Source organism: Nomia melanderi, chromosome 7 (genome assembly GCF_051020985.1).
Source record: "Nomia melanderi isolate GNS246 chromosome 7, iyNomMela1, whole genome shotgun sequence".
Taxonomy (NCBI): Eukaryota; Metazoa; Arthropoda; class Insecta; order Hymenoptera; family Halictidae; genus Nomia; species Nomia melanderi.
In genome coordinates, this window is record NC_135005.1 from 17,015,821 (window position 1) to 17,030,698 (window position 14,878).

Sequence of the window (14,878 nt, forward strand, 5' to 3'; positions counted from 1 at the left end):
TCGCTCGAATCGCGCGCAATTCTAAACCCCGTTATCGGACGATCGCCGATAGATTAATTACCGGACGAGGAATTACAATGGCGATTACTGGAGTGCGGATTTTATGCGAATACGCCGCATTCTGCCGCGCGAAACGCGATAAACGAGCCAAGGCGAGGTTTAACAATGTCTTCATATCGCCTTTCTTGCATCGGAACCGCCGGTAGTAAAAGCTAATTTATTCGTAACAGTTATCGTGCGGGATCTAACAATAAAAATAGGGATTTGCATAAAAATCCGCAGCGTAACGATCGCAGGAAGAATAAAGGAATCGGTTTTAGAGTGGCAGCCTCACCTTGCTCGCTTTTATTACGGCAATATTCTTTCGGCCGCCATCGGCGGTCGCCGCGCGTTGCGTCGACCGCCATCTTGTCGCGTCGTATTAAATATATTCGCTTATATTTGGGAACCGTTTCAATTTGTTCCTCTTAATACAAACTGGTACACTTCTGGCAGTTTATTCTTACTCTGTTTCGTTAGATCTATACAGATTTGCATTGTTACTTTTTTCGAATCGAAAAGGTTCCTTTAATATTATTAATGAATTATTCTTTCCTGAGCCCACTTGAATGTGCTCCCAAAAGGCTTTAATTTTATTTCGTGATAACACAATTTGATAAGAGAGGTCTACACCATCGAATAGAATCTATGGCTGTGATAATACGAGGACGTTTACGAACAATCAAATTTACCGAATCTGAATATATTCATTTAGTATCTCCTTATATGAGGACGCCATGACCGAAACGGTCAAACTTCGTACCTTATCTTCTTCCCGGAAGACTGAACCGCGGACAAATCGTTGTCCACCGCTTGTCAAAGTCGGGAGAAGGAAAAGCTCGGCCACGATCGGTTTCCGGGTCCGCGTCCTTTACGCTCGGACAGGTTCCGCCGATCGGATTTGCCGATGGAAACACGCGTATCTCTTTCGCCGGGGCGACGCGATGGAATTACGTAAAGCCGGGATATACCGACAGCTAGCTGACACTCCGCTGACTATTTTCTGTTCGCAGGTTCGTGCTGTTCAAACGCCACTATGACAAGTACGTCGCCCTGGCCGCCAAGTACGAGGAAGCGAAGGGTATCGCGTACTACCTGGAAGAACGGTATCACGAAGTCAAGGTACGTGGAACACGGATTAGCCGAGTCTATCTGGGAAACTCCGGCGAACGAAGGCTGTCCGCGAAAACACCGATCGCTGGAATCTAATCGGTTCACCCGTTGCACTCGAGAGATTCTCACTTGAAATATTCAATATGTTCCAATTAGCTGTAGACGAGATACTTTGAAATGAATTTATTAAGAAATCACATGTGAATTATGGCACTAAGGCTATTTTCTTTCAATATTTCACGTATCGACGCAGCATACAGAGGGTAATAGTAAATATCAAAGTTTATAATGCTGCTCTATCAAATCATCTGGCGACTTTCAAGTGCAAAGGGTTAAACCATTCGAGACGCGGATTTTTTTCTGTCTCGGGGTTTTCCAATTAAGTTCTTTAAAATCTCTAGACGATAGTCATAAAAACCGTTGACGCCTAAAGGTGCTTGAACGATTTGGTTTCGACGTATTTTTGGCGACAATATTATTTCTAATTCAGTTACATCTTCCGTTAGTCGTACGTTATATGAACATGACTATTTCAGATTGGTTTAATTTAGTTCAATACAGTGTTCCCGTGGTGTCAATACATTTTAGTTGACAAAATTCCGCCGTAGCCGAGGGGTTGATCGCGTTACCATTCGTCGAGATACGAACCGTTCAGAGTCTCAGTTCTGCGCAACAACTAGCAATGCTTAGATTCTATCTCTTACAGAAGAATCTCCGAAACAAGCATCGAATTATTTCTTCTCAAGCCTCGTTTTATCTAGACTGTTAGTCGGCCAATTAAATCGGATAATCGGGGCTCAACTGTAATTGTTTCTCATCCAGTTTAACGGTCTCGCGTCTAGATTTTTCTGCTTGAATTCTATAGCGCATAATTGGCAATAAGCTGACTCGCGGTGTGCGTTCGGTCGCCGAATACAGCGGCGGATTCCCATGAGTCCCTCGCGGAGCTGGGTTAATCGTATTTCGCCGCGCGTTCTTCTGAATGGAAAGTAGAAGCACAGCTCATTGAACAGTTATGTAAAGAATGTGTAACAATGAAACAGCGCGGCGCGAATGTCCTGTTAGCCAATGAAACGTCCTGCGCCGCCGCCGCCGCCGCCGCCGCCGCCGCCGCGCGAGCGCAACGATTCCCTCGTCCTGTGTGAAGCACTTGTGTCGTGTTTCCTCTCTATTGCTCTGGATTACGTGGACGGCTAAAGTAGAATATGTCGCAAGATTAGACACCGGATACGTCGAAACGGAGCGACGTAAATGCTGAAACGCGACGAAGCCAAAAAAGCGACGTCGATCGTTGGCTGGCGCGCGAGCGCGGACGTCGCGGGGTCTGGCCGCGATTTCGTAAACTTCGCGTGAAACGTCGCTGGCTTTGGTCGCCGGGGCCATTATGTGCTGTTACCCGTTTACTTCGAAAGTAACTTAAGTCCGTTCTTCAAGAAAATCGAGTCGAGCGTCGCGATCGTTACGATTCTGAATGATCCTTTCATTTGAATCTTTTCGTATTGGTTTTGCGCTGGAAATTCACCCCTTTGCGAAACAATTGCTTCTAATATATATATCTATCTGTATAATATATCTTCTATATATATTATATATTACTATGTTATACTATATACTATATTATAATATATCTATGTAATATATCTTCTAATATATATATATAAATGTATATATTATATATTACTATATTATAATATATCTATATAATATATCTTCTAATTTATTATTTATTATTTAAAGAAATATCGAGTGTTAATCATTTAGTGAGGAAGTAACAATTTTATTTCGAAGAGGTGTATCGCATATTTATTTCAAAGTAGAATTAACTAAAATTATCACAAGGCACAATAAATACTATTGACAGATTACATACAATGTTTAGCATGTTTGTTTCTTAAAAAAAATTTATGTAGTACTTGACTTGCAAAAGGGTGAATTTGGTGTGTAAAACTTATAAAACAAATGCCATCAAATATAAGGTAAATTCTTGGTGAAATACGGATACGAGTTCTGTTTGCAATAGCTGTCAATTTACTTGCGACAGTGACAGAAGAAAATAGGAGTGCAAAGATTCCCGCGAGCCTATAAGAAGAAAATGTCGCAAGTCTCTTGCAAGTGTATCTACACCTGAACGCAAACTTTCATTAGACTGTTCAGCGTTGGTTTTGAAATGGCAATGCCTTGAGTCACGAGCAAACGATAAAATTGCCACCGGGTTATAACTCCTATGCAAATCGTCGTCGTTCGAGTCCCATGTTCAGCTGGAATTCATTTGCAACGTGCGCGCTTTCTTCGTCTCAAATCATGGGTGCGATTAATAATTTATTAGACCTTCGTTCGGTGCGACTAACTTATTTTTCTACCTCGACAACATTGAAATCGAAACGAGGCGGCGTTAACTCGACGTTCGAATTAAAGCTGACGGTGGAAACTGGAGACGAGCGTGACGCAAACCGCGCGCGTATCGCACGTTCGTCCGTTATGTTAATCTCATTCGCTTCTAGTCGCGATTTTCGAAATGTCTTTCGGGAAACACTCGGTTGAAAGGTTAACGCTGGAACCACCGAACAGTCGAGTTGACTTTTCGGCATTTTTCTGTAGAAACACCGAGAATCTTGCATAAATTAAGAGACAGAACTGTTTTATTTTTACGTTTCACGTATTGATACCTCACCCAAAATTGAATATTGAATTTAAAATTTTATAATGTTACTGCGTTCAATCGAATGGCGACTAGGAGTCGCCTCTCGAGTGCAAAGGGTTAATATTTCAAATTAAAGTTTGCACTGCTACGTGAGATATTTAAATAAAACACTTCCGTTGCTTAATGTATCCACGAATAATCGTTAAATTAGTTTCAAACGATATGACCTATATCTCGTCGGAGAACGTTGAATGTTTCCATTGAGAAACTTTCGAGTGCGACGGGTTAAAAGTGTCTACTTTCCCGAAAGAACGAATTCGCTCGAATTCGAGCGAAGCATCCGGAGAACGGTACACGATAATCGCGAACAATGGAACAGAAAGGATCAAACGGAAGGGATAAAACGGCCGAAACAATGGCGCGGCGAGGAATTAACGCGTCACGTGTCCCGCAGTCTGTTTTCGAGCGGCCGTTTCGATTCGCCGAAACATTTCACAGAAATTCACAGGCCGGGTGCCGGGTAATGGCGCAATTAATCCTCGAGACGATTGCGGAGACGCGAGACGGCTCTTCCGCGATCTCGTTAGTCCGCGCGATGATTATCTGCAGCTTGCGCCCCGGCACCGGGCAAATCAAGATGCAATCTCGAGCGGTGCGCGACTGAAACTTTATTCGAGTAACGATAACGAATAAATAATTAACGCGTTAAGTGTCATTGCAGTCACCAATGATCGACGCTTCTGAATTACTCGAAGACAATCGTGATATGCGAGATGCATGCAATTCCAATCAATATCCTAGTCCAATGAATTTTGACGATATTCGATGGGTATTGGATTTCATAAACATTAGTTTGGTGAATATTTATGTCGGTTTTGATCGATGGAACTACGCGGATACGTATCCTAGTAATCTATTTTTAGATCCCTAATTTACAAGGTTAATAATAATGTAATGCAACGATTGTAACGCCGAATCATTAACTGTCCCTGCTTTTCCTTGCTACACAGGAATAATTCTACAGGAACACAATATTTTCATGACAACGTGTTAACCAGTTAAGTGTGGAATTTAGTTTAAAAAATCTCTCATTGTGCGCTCAATCAAATCAAATAATGAAAACTAAAGCGAAACGAAGAAGAATTACGTTTGTCGCAAAAAATAATCCATCGTTGTAAAGGTTAGCACCATTAAGAGTCTTAAGATGACGTGTATACTCGTCAAACACAGTTAACTGGTTAATAGTTGTTCCGTGTTCAAGTTGTTCGATTGATAACAAAGCAGTGACATTCACGTTTCTCGAGTTACTATCTTCAGCTAAAGTTACTCAAACTAAGCAAGAATAACGAATTCGATTTACTTATCCGTCAACTAAATCAGATTGAATTCACTCGTCCTTCGTTTTGAATAACTTCTGAATGTCGAGAATATCATAGAAATCTCCGAGTGAAAACGGAAAGCTTTCCACTCGAGATTCTTCGAGGCGAAAATAGAGGCGAGGAAACGAAGAAAAATCTGTCGATAAGACGCGCCACTCCCGTCGTAGAGGTAGAAACTTTTCCTTGGAGTATCGACTCGGAAACATTTGCTCGCGAAATGGGGAATGCCATCGCCGCCCCGTAGCATGGAAGAAACTGTAGCGCGTCGTCCGTGGATATCGCATATAGCCGAGTTCCAGGCGAACTCCTTTTTCACGACTCTGTAATAGCGGAGAGATCGCATTTTCTCGTCCGGAGAAGGATTCCGCGGCTTTCTGTCGCCGTTTATTCCAATCATTCCGTGTATAATAATTACTTAATGCCGACTTCCGGTGTTTACGCGCACGCGTTATACCTTGGACTAATTATCTTACCCCTGGATGAAATTCTTACCGACTCGTTCCACGTGATTCCTCCCAAGATGGCCGCTCTTTACTGCTCGCCCTCTAATTTCGTTTCCTCCTCTCAAATATCATTCGTATCAAACATTCCTCTCGTTGATGCCAGTAATCTGCCGATCGTAAAACGTTTCAAAGTTCCGATAAAGCGCGAATGATAACGATTCGACGCGACTAACGCGTCTTCCGCCATAGTCGACGGGAACGTTCGCTTAATCAAGGACTTTCTTGGTAATTTCATGGAACGTTTAATCGTCGATTTTAACCACGATCGATCGAGCCGACGTGAGAAATTGTGGCCGAAGATTCGAACGATTGATTGGCGTTGAATTTGATGGGACGGTCGAGTAATTACATTAACGCGCCCCGAGCTATTTTTAGCTGGTCGCTGGGTAGGGCTGCAGGTGGTGCCTTGATCGAGACAAGGGTCGAAACGCCACACGCTTTTAACTTGGAAGTCCACGATGGTCTTCGCTCGTCCGGATAGGGGACATTCTTGTAGTTTCCTTTACGCGTCGAGCGCGATAATGAAACGCTACGAAATTCATCCCAACATTCGGCCGAGGTTGATAAACCTTAACGGGTTAACTGTGTTTGACGAGTATACGCGTCATCTTAAAACTCTTAATGGTAACTCTTTCAACGATGGATTATTTATTTTTTGAGACAAACGTGTAATTCTTCTTCGTTTCGCTTTAGTTTTCATTATTCATTCAAAGAATGTTAAATATTTCTAGTGAGAAATTTCCGAGTGCAAAGGGTTACCACTGAAACTACCTAGCAGCTGATTTGACTTTAACCTCGTAGAAACTCTAATACATCTATTGAAATTTCGAATCAATTGTAATTCCGGGCATTACTGAATCAATTACCTTAGTAACTTGCTAATGAAGCATCGAGTACCTTTTCAGTTGCGAAAAACGAAATCAGAAATCGGTATTGTTGAGTGTTAAGTATCGTGCCAAGTCATTTCTGTGAATTTCTCTCCGCGTGTTGTCTATGTTGCGGTGTTTCTCGATGGCAAGTCGGCTTGAAATACTCTCAGTCCGTTAAGGGTGAACGTTAACATCCGGCGCACCTCGATTTCCTCGCGGTGTCAGCCGATCGCGGGTCTCAGAAGCGAAATCTCTCTCCCACGCGGCGCGCTAAAGGTCTCGAGCGTTTTTTCTGGGGCTTTCGCACGCTCCGCGCAGAGAAATTTGATAGCGACTCTGTTCCGTGGAAACGGAGGCCGCCGCACGCTAACATGGTTAACCTAATCCAGATTAAACAAAGATTTGTCCGATACATTCGATACCCGCGACAACTATAGAATTACCAGAAGGGAACGGTCGGCCGTCGTCGCTGTTCGAAACTCGGGAAAATGGGATTCCTTTCGTTTCTTTCTCGGTTTCGACCACTCACCGCACGAGTGTTCTCGATGGCCAAGCCTCGAGTCGAGTGTTAACCCTTAACCGGAAGTATTTCAAGTTTACTTACCGCGAAAAAGTACCGTAGCATAGATAACAAGCGGAAACAAATTTACGGAAGTGATTCGGCGCGATACTTAACGCGTTTAATTATCAAAATTACAACAATGACAGCGACGAGACTAACCGAACGATATTTGGTATCATGCCTCCGTTAAGGGTTAACATTGTCCACGGTTAATTATCAACGCAAACACGATACCGTTCGTGACCTTCCCATTTCCAAAGGTCCGTCGTATTCTTAAATTGGATGAATTAATAAGGTTCAATACTGTCTTTTGCGAGTCCACGGCACCGCAGTTAAGAGGTTAATCGCGGCATTCTGCGAAACCGTCAGTAAATTATCATCCAGGAAAATCTCGTAAGGCTTTTAGTGCTTCGCGGAACAGGACTCAGGTACGGCACTCGAAGCTTCAATCCGTGCTCCCGGGATTCTCGGGTTTACGACACGTTTACGGCCATCGAGTTTAATCCTCGAAATCCTCTCCGAGGTACTCGGCGTGCTGTTTATAGATGAATTAAACAGCTCTAGGACCAAGGAGCTTGCCAATGCGAGGTCCCTAAAATAGGGGATGAATCACGTCGTAAACGGTAACCGAACGGCACCTGGCAGTCTGTGCGGACGGTACCACGCTGTGCAACCCTGAATTTTCGGACGAAACTAACGGGAAACAGTCCCCGACCGACGTGTCCTTTTCACGGCCAGGCTCCGGAGCTTTCTCTTCGCGATTTCAATGAACAGGCTCGTTTCCAGGCATGAGAAATCCCTTTGCGTTCGACTCGGACGCTTCACGCGCTCGTTACATCACGGACTATTCAGATTTCTGCTGCTTTGACTACGCTTTTCGCAATTCTCCTTTGAACCTCACCTTTCAGTTGGGTTCCTCGGTTATTTTATAGCGCTGTTCGCTGCTTTATAAAAGGAACGATAACTATAGAAACATCAGACGATAGAAGTGATCAACAATATAGAAATATTCCGCGGAAAGGCTAGTACAATTTTTTAAGAATCTTCCCAGTATTCAAAACTTAGCATAGGAAGTTAAACCATACAATTAACCCCTAAATATTAGAAACAGACTCTGCACTCGTCTTACTGTTCGAGTAACTAATCATAGATTATCGAGTTTTTCCAATGACAATAGATCGCGATTCCAACGTTGAATAAATACAGAAACGGAACCGATGAAAATTAGTATTTTCCAAATGAACACCATTTTGTATAACGGTAACTGCTTAGCAACACCTTGGTAACCTTCAATTTTCCTCGCGCGAACAGTCGAATTTCGGGTTTCGTCCGCAGACGGCACTGCGCGCCGTATCAATGGCGTCGCGGCTCGGCGACAGCCCTCGCCGGCCAACCGGTCTCTCCTTGGCCTTCCTCCTCCCGCGGCCACTTGTACGTCCGCCGATCTCCCTGCGAAACCGCAGGATTCAGGCGCAGAAGGTTCAGACCGCAGCGAGCGACGCCGAGAAACGCGAAGTGAAAAGGAGAGGCCCGTGGAAAAAGAGACGAATCGGTGGCGTTTCGTTGGCGCAGGTTTTTCCCTCTGCGGTCTCGCGGCGTCTTGTCTTTCCGGCGTGTCTCCTCTCCCTCACCCCCGTTTTCGCTCCACTCTTTTCTTCCCGCGACTTTCTTCGGCTCCCTGGCCGGCCGACGTTTCCGTTCCGCCCGCGAAATCTGTTTCCCCGTCCGCCCCGTGTGACGGCGTTCATCAACCTCTCCGCGGCTGGCTTTGCCCACCTAAGTTGACCTACAATGCGGCATCTAGCGCGGTGCTAGACGCGCCTCGCCTCGACCGGTTGAAGGCGGATCCACAGTCGCGGACAATCGCAACTGGAACGTACGCCGATCGTTTTTCGAACGTGCCGCTCCGCCGAGAGGCGGGTTCCGGCGAGCATCTCGTTTCCGTTCGACGGTGTCGAATTCGAGGAACGATAGAGAATTCAGGACGAAGATTGAAATGTATGGTACCTATGGACGAAGTTAAATTAGATATCGATTGCTTAATTAATAGAAACTTGTCTGCGGCTTAGTCTTGCATAGGAACATTTCGAAATGGCGTTCGACCGCGGAGGGTTGAAACGTTAGTGTCATTTTGAAAGATTGTGAATAATGCTAATAAAATGCTCTAATAATAATACGAATAATACTAATAACTACTATACTGATACTAATCAAAGTATTCGCGTAAACCCTAATAAAATGATCGACAATCGACTATCTTTTTCATTCATCTATCAGTTTTCTTGTATCGTGCAATAGAATCGAAAGATTTCGAAGAATTCCGTAGCTTATCGATGGACGATAATAAGGATGACGATAAACATCGATCGGCCGAGCGGTCGAGAACACTGTTTATTCGGATAATGATAGATTAGCGCGACATTTAAATTGAAAAGAATCGTCGCATCCGCCGCGAAAGTATGAACGCGGCTTAAGCGGCAGGAGCAGCGCGCCGATTGATTCCTCGTCGTCTTGTTCGGAGCCGCGTTAACTCGAGCTAGACGTATGTATATACGCCGCCATCGATGGCCGGCCAGGTCTAGGATGATCGAGACGCTGAATGACGACCTGTTTGCGTTTCGTCGAGACACGGCGTATCGATGATTAACGAGTGATCGTTTACGCAACACGGCGAACAAGTTTCACGCGATTCCGAGGGGATATTCAGCGATGACGCGTTGATTTCTTGATATGTTGAATATTCCGCGAGGTACTTGATACGAAACGAATCCTGTTACTCCCGTCTGTGTATGATTACGTGTGATTTATTTCCTTCATTTATCACGCGCACGTCCTTTCACCTCAGGAATCTTCATCAACTCGCAGTGTTTCAACATTTATCAGAGACTGATAGACACCAGCGATTAACGCAGTGCTCGGTTTACCATGTGCGTTGCAATTATTACTGAAAAAAGGGAACGCATAAACTAGGAACAATTTTCCTATGCTGCTATTAACCCTTTGCACTCGACAAGATTTTTCATTAAAAATATTCATTACTTTCTGACTAGGTATTAACGATATTTTTCGCAACTAACACAATTGATTATCTTATATAAATTAAGAGAACTATTTTACTTCGATGTTTTATGTGTTGATACATTACACAAGGTTTAATTGAATTGAAAATTTTATAAGCTTGCTGCGTCGAATCACGTGGCGACTGTAAGGCGCCTCTCGAGTGCAAATGGTTAAATTCGAGAATTAACTTCTGGTTGGAGATCAATATTAATTTAACGTAGTCCTCAGTTCACCTTTGAAATATTACTGAAAAAAAGGAACGCAGAGTCTAGCAATAATTTTCCTATTAAATCATGCTACTAAATCCAATAGTTAACTTCTGATTAAAGAAACGGAGTAACGCTAAATAAATGAAAAATAGATCGAGTTGGAATAGGAATATTCATTGAAGACACTCGAAGGTCTATGTGTCTCGCAAGGAAGAGAAGATTAAGATTGTCGATCGCCGACGGATCGGCCAGTATAGGCTAGATGACGCAAGCTCGTTTTAATTGCACGTTAGTGCTGTTCCGATCGGCGAGGTGTCCGGATGATTCACCGAACAGAAATACACACCGGACGCGCTTACGCGATCCGCAAAATGCTTCCGCGGGCTGTACGGAACAATGAAATTCGCCTCGGAAGCGGTAGCGCTGACCTTTCCCGCGTGCAAACATCTCGGAGCGTTCCTCGGAGGAACAAACGGATGCATTTCGACGCAACGGGCATGAAATTAGATGCAATACTGGATGCGTTCTCTTCTATCCTCTTTTTTAATTAGGTTTATTAACTCGGCTGGCTCGAGGCTACGCGCCGTGAATTCGCAACGCGGCTACGGTTGACAACCACTGCGTCGGGAGATTATCATACTTTATTCGAATCCGAACTGTTCGCAGCGTAATTAGACGAGCGGAATTACGGCGGGAAATACCTTTTCCAAATGAGTACCATAAAGAATACTACAGTTTGGATATTTTATATATTATCTCGTGTGCGTTCCGTGTAACGTTGCGCGTTCGAGTTCCCGTAAATGCGTGAAAATCTACGTTAATTTATGAATCCGTAACGATCATCCTTGCATTATCGTACTCCACGCGGACGGATTGTAACTTTCCGCCGACTGTTCAATGGTAGTCAGTAGGATTCGTTGCGTGCATATTTATAAGCGCGTTTGTTTCCCTCCTCTTTTTACTTTTCTTTTTTATCGGTCGCCTCCAATGGAGTCGGTGCACGTAATAAGTTCATCTTGTCGCGTGATTTTCGTGCCTATGTCAAGTATGCGATTACGTCAAGACGCCGTTTGCCCTGCTCGTGTTCGCGGTATCTAATCGGAGACGATAAGGAACACCTCTCGATTCGTTCCTCGGTGTGTCTTGTGCCACTGATATCGTCGATCGATGGTCAAACGTCGTCGATGGAAATATCGTACGCTCTCGATGCGATCGGTGCAGCGGAAATAGACGACTTTTACCGTCCCGTCGTTCCACGGAAACACGAAAAACAAAGCTATTAATAGTATCGGTGTACGGTACAAAGCGCATTGTCGCGTCCCGTGCGCGCCGGGTGCCATTTTTGATCCGCGAACTAGGTGAGATCAGCCGGGAAAATGAAGTCATGTTCGCCGCGAGGTCGCGTTTGCGAATTGCACTCTTGTTAGGTGATACGATTTAGGAACTGGGTCACGTCTCGGTAACATCTTTCAGTCGTTGCGGCGTATTTTACTTTATATCGTGCTTCGAGCCTTTAACGCGCTGCACGCGGCGCTCTTTTCGCTTTGCATTCAGGCGGCACCGAGAGATTGCCATTTTACAAAAGGTAACGTAACGCAGAGAATCGGTTCACAGTGCCTCGATGGAATTCATTGCGAAGAATACGAACTAATTCTGTAATATCTAATTTCATGTTATTCGCGTTGTGTATAACCAGCAGAAATGAAACAAAGGCTTTATCTCGGATTTGAATGAATCAACCAAAGATACAAATCAATACAAAGATCTAGATAGACAAAGACAGGCAAGAGAAGCAATTTTTCTAATTAGTTGATTCTCGAGTTCGATCAAGATAGTATCGTAAATAAATAAATAATTTATTTTAAATATAGGACGGCCGATGACGTCATCTGCACCTAGATTCACAAGCATTGCACGTCTATAGACAGCCTTTACGTCAACGCGTTAACACTTTGACTTCACGTAAACACTCATGAAAACTCCCATGTACTAGAAACAGTTTCCCTCGTTAACCAGAAACTGAGAAGTCAAGATTCTTCTTAACACTTTGACTGCCAAGGAAGCACTCGTCATAACTGCCATGTACTCGAAACAGTTTTCTTCCTTAAGTAGAAACTAAAAGGTCAAAATTCTTCGTAATAATTGCTCTGCTATCTTTCTTACATCTCATACATCCAACAAAATTCGGTTCGTTCGATACGTTACCAAGAAAATTCATATTCAAGTTTACGTGAAAAATAGTGTCACCAAAATTTGGGTGACGTGGCAGGTAGTGTTAATGATTGCTCCACTGTTTCTTACATCCCACATATCCAAGAAAATTCCGTTTGCTCGGTCGGCGAGAAAATTCACGTCCAAGCTTCCGTAAGTAACAGTGTCACCCGAATTCGGATGGCGTGCCAGTCAAAGCGTTAATCTCCCCGAAAAGCCTAACAGCGAGAAGACGTTCGCGACGCGAGCGTCCCGGCAGCTTAAATGTCCCTGACCCGTGACGTTCTTTTCCAGGCCGAGAGGGACAAGTTGGAGGAGACTCGACGTGTCCTGGAAAAGCGGCTAGAGGGCTGCGAGTCGGAGCTCCGGGGCAAAGAGGACGAGCTGTTCCTGCAGCTAGAGCGGAGTCTACGGCTGGAGGAGGAGACCGAGCGGGCGAAGAGCGAACGGGACAGCTGCGTGGCGGCACGGGACCGCCTGGACAGGCAACGCGAGGTGGCTTTGCGCCGGCTGCAGATGCAGCTCGCGGAGAACGAGATTACGAGACAGACTCTCGAACGAGCACGACAGGATGTTGTCAGGCAGGCCACGGTGATTCGCGCCGAGCGGGACGCTCTCGAGAGAGAGGTGAAAATGCGGCCAGTCTTTTAGGTGGATGATGAACCAGCCTTCGTTAGAATGAATTATCGGGTGCATCGATTCCAGCATTCGCGTTTCAAACCGGATTTCAACGGAATTCGCGCGTCAGGTTGCGCAGGATTGTCAAACGTATTTTTTTGTATCGCAGAAGACGTAACTCGTGCGATTAGTTTTAGTTCGGAGAAGTTATTTAGGTAGTTAGGTATGCGTATGATTTGAGACTGATAGAATTTCCCAGTTTGTGATTACTAGATTAGACTGCAATGTGCAGCTAACGATGACAGGAACAGAATTGTACCGCTACAATGGTGTACCGTTCAGAAAAGTTATTTAGGTAGTTAGTTAGTTAGGTATGCGTATAATGATTTGAGACTGATAGAAGTTCCCACTGTGTGATTACGTTAGACTACAATGTGCACAACTGTCGATAGCAACAGAATTGTACCGCTATAATGGCGTACCATTCGAAAAGATACTTAGCTACTGCACGCAACCATAGTAGCTTTCGTGTATAATCAAGAGGTTCAGGTATAATATTCAAACCTAAAGTGCTCCCTTAAGAGGATTGCATCAAGTAGGATGGAATGGTAGCTGAACCTTACAATATCGTGGCAGAGTCGAGGAGATTTCTAATATGGTTTAACAAACATAAATGTCATTAGGTTGTGTTCAAAAACGAAACATTATTGTTTTTGTTAGCAATGTGTATGGTTTACACTGAACCTAGGAAAGAGCATGTTATTGCAACCTCTACCTGTTTTAACAATTTTTTCTATATTTATTTGTAGTATCACAATTGTACAATTTAAAGGTAACATTTCAACGACTCCTAAATATTCTTGAGTAAATAAATAGAGCGTCACATTAAGCTGCAATTGAATGCACTAACGTGAACCTCAAAGTGAGAAACCAAGAGCACTCGGGCCGCAAGGGGTTAAGGGTTGATCAAAGGAAGGCTAGCTCATTCGTCGTTTCGTATTTAAGAGAATAAACTTTTTTCTAACGAAATGTACCGGTGTTGTTTTATTTTCAGAACGAAGTGCTGAAGGAGAAGCTGCGAGTGGAGCAGGGCGAGTTAGGGGAAGAAAGACGCAGGCGAGAAGAAGGCGTCGCAGCCCTGACCCGCGAGACGATCACGCTGAGACACGCCGCGAGGCATCTGCGCGCCGCGACTCTTCACGCCACGTCGTGTCGTCGTCGTCGCCGGTGTTCCGTTTGTTTGTACGCGCGTCGCACTTTCGCGGAGATTGATGACTATCGCGACGAGTAGGTCCCATTTTACTCTGTAACCATCCTTTTGGCTCCCTGTCGCGTGACACTTTTAGAGTTCCATCGAGTAAACGCCGCGCGCCGAGCGAATGGCCACTTTTTAACGCGCGAGCGATCGACGAAAGAGATTTGCACGATTCCGCGCGTCATCGATGCGGCTCGATCAAAGGTTCTTTCGAAACCGTATAAATCCGCGGGCCGTGCATCTCTCCGCAATAAGAAATGATGTCGCCATTTCCTCGCCGGAACATTAATCTCGAATTTCTCAACTATGCATGTCCGTGACACGGTACATAATCACGAAGCACCTTGTTAACAAATAGAATATCAAGCGTGGTTTTCCTGCTCTGTGGGAATACCTGCTAAATGAACATTGTGGAATCA

General features: G+C 44.4%; 1 protein-coding gene across 10 annotated transcripts in view; it reads left to right on the forward strand.

The window, feature by feature from the left end:
* LOC116425155 (uncharacterized) overlaps positions 1–14,878 on the forward strand; it is a 38,165-nt gene that overhangs the window by 20,055 nt on the left and 3,232 nt on the right. For all 10 annotated transcript variants that reach the window (XM_031972468.2, XM_031972471.2, XM_031972470.2 and 7 more), the window contains 3 exons: positions 1,053–1,161; positions 12,881–13,213; positions 14,259–14,491. In XM_031972468.2, coding sequence (XP_031828328.1) covers positions 1,053–1,161; positions 12,881–13,213; positions 14,259–14,491 — 675 coding nt within the window. The remainder of the gene's footprint in view (positions 1–1,052; positions 1,162–12,880; positions 13,214–14,258; positions 14,492–14,878) is intronic.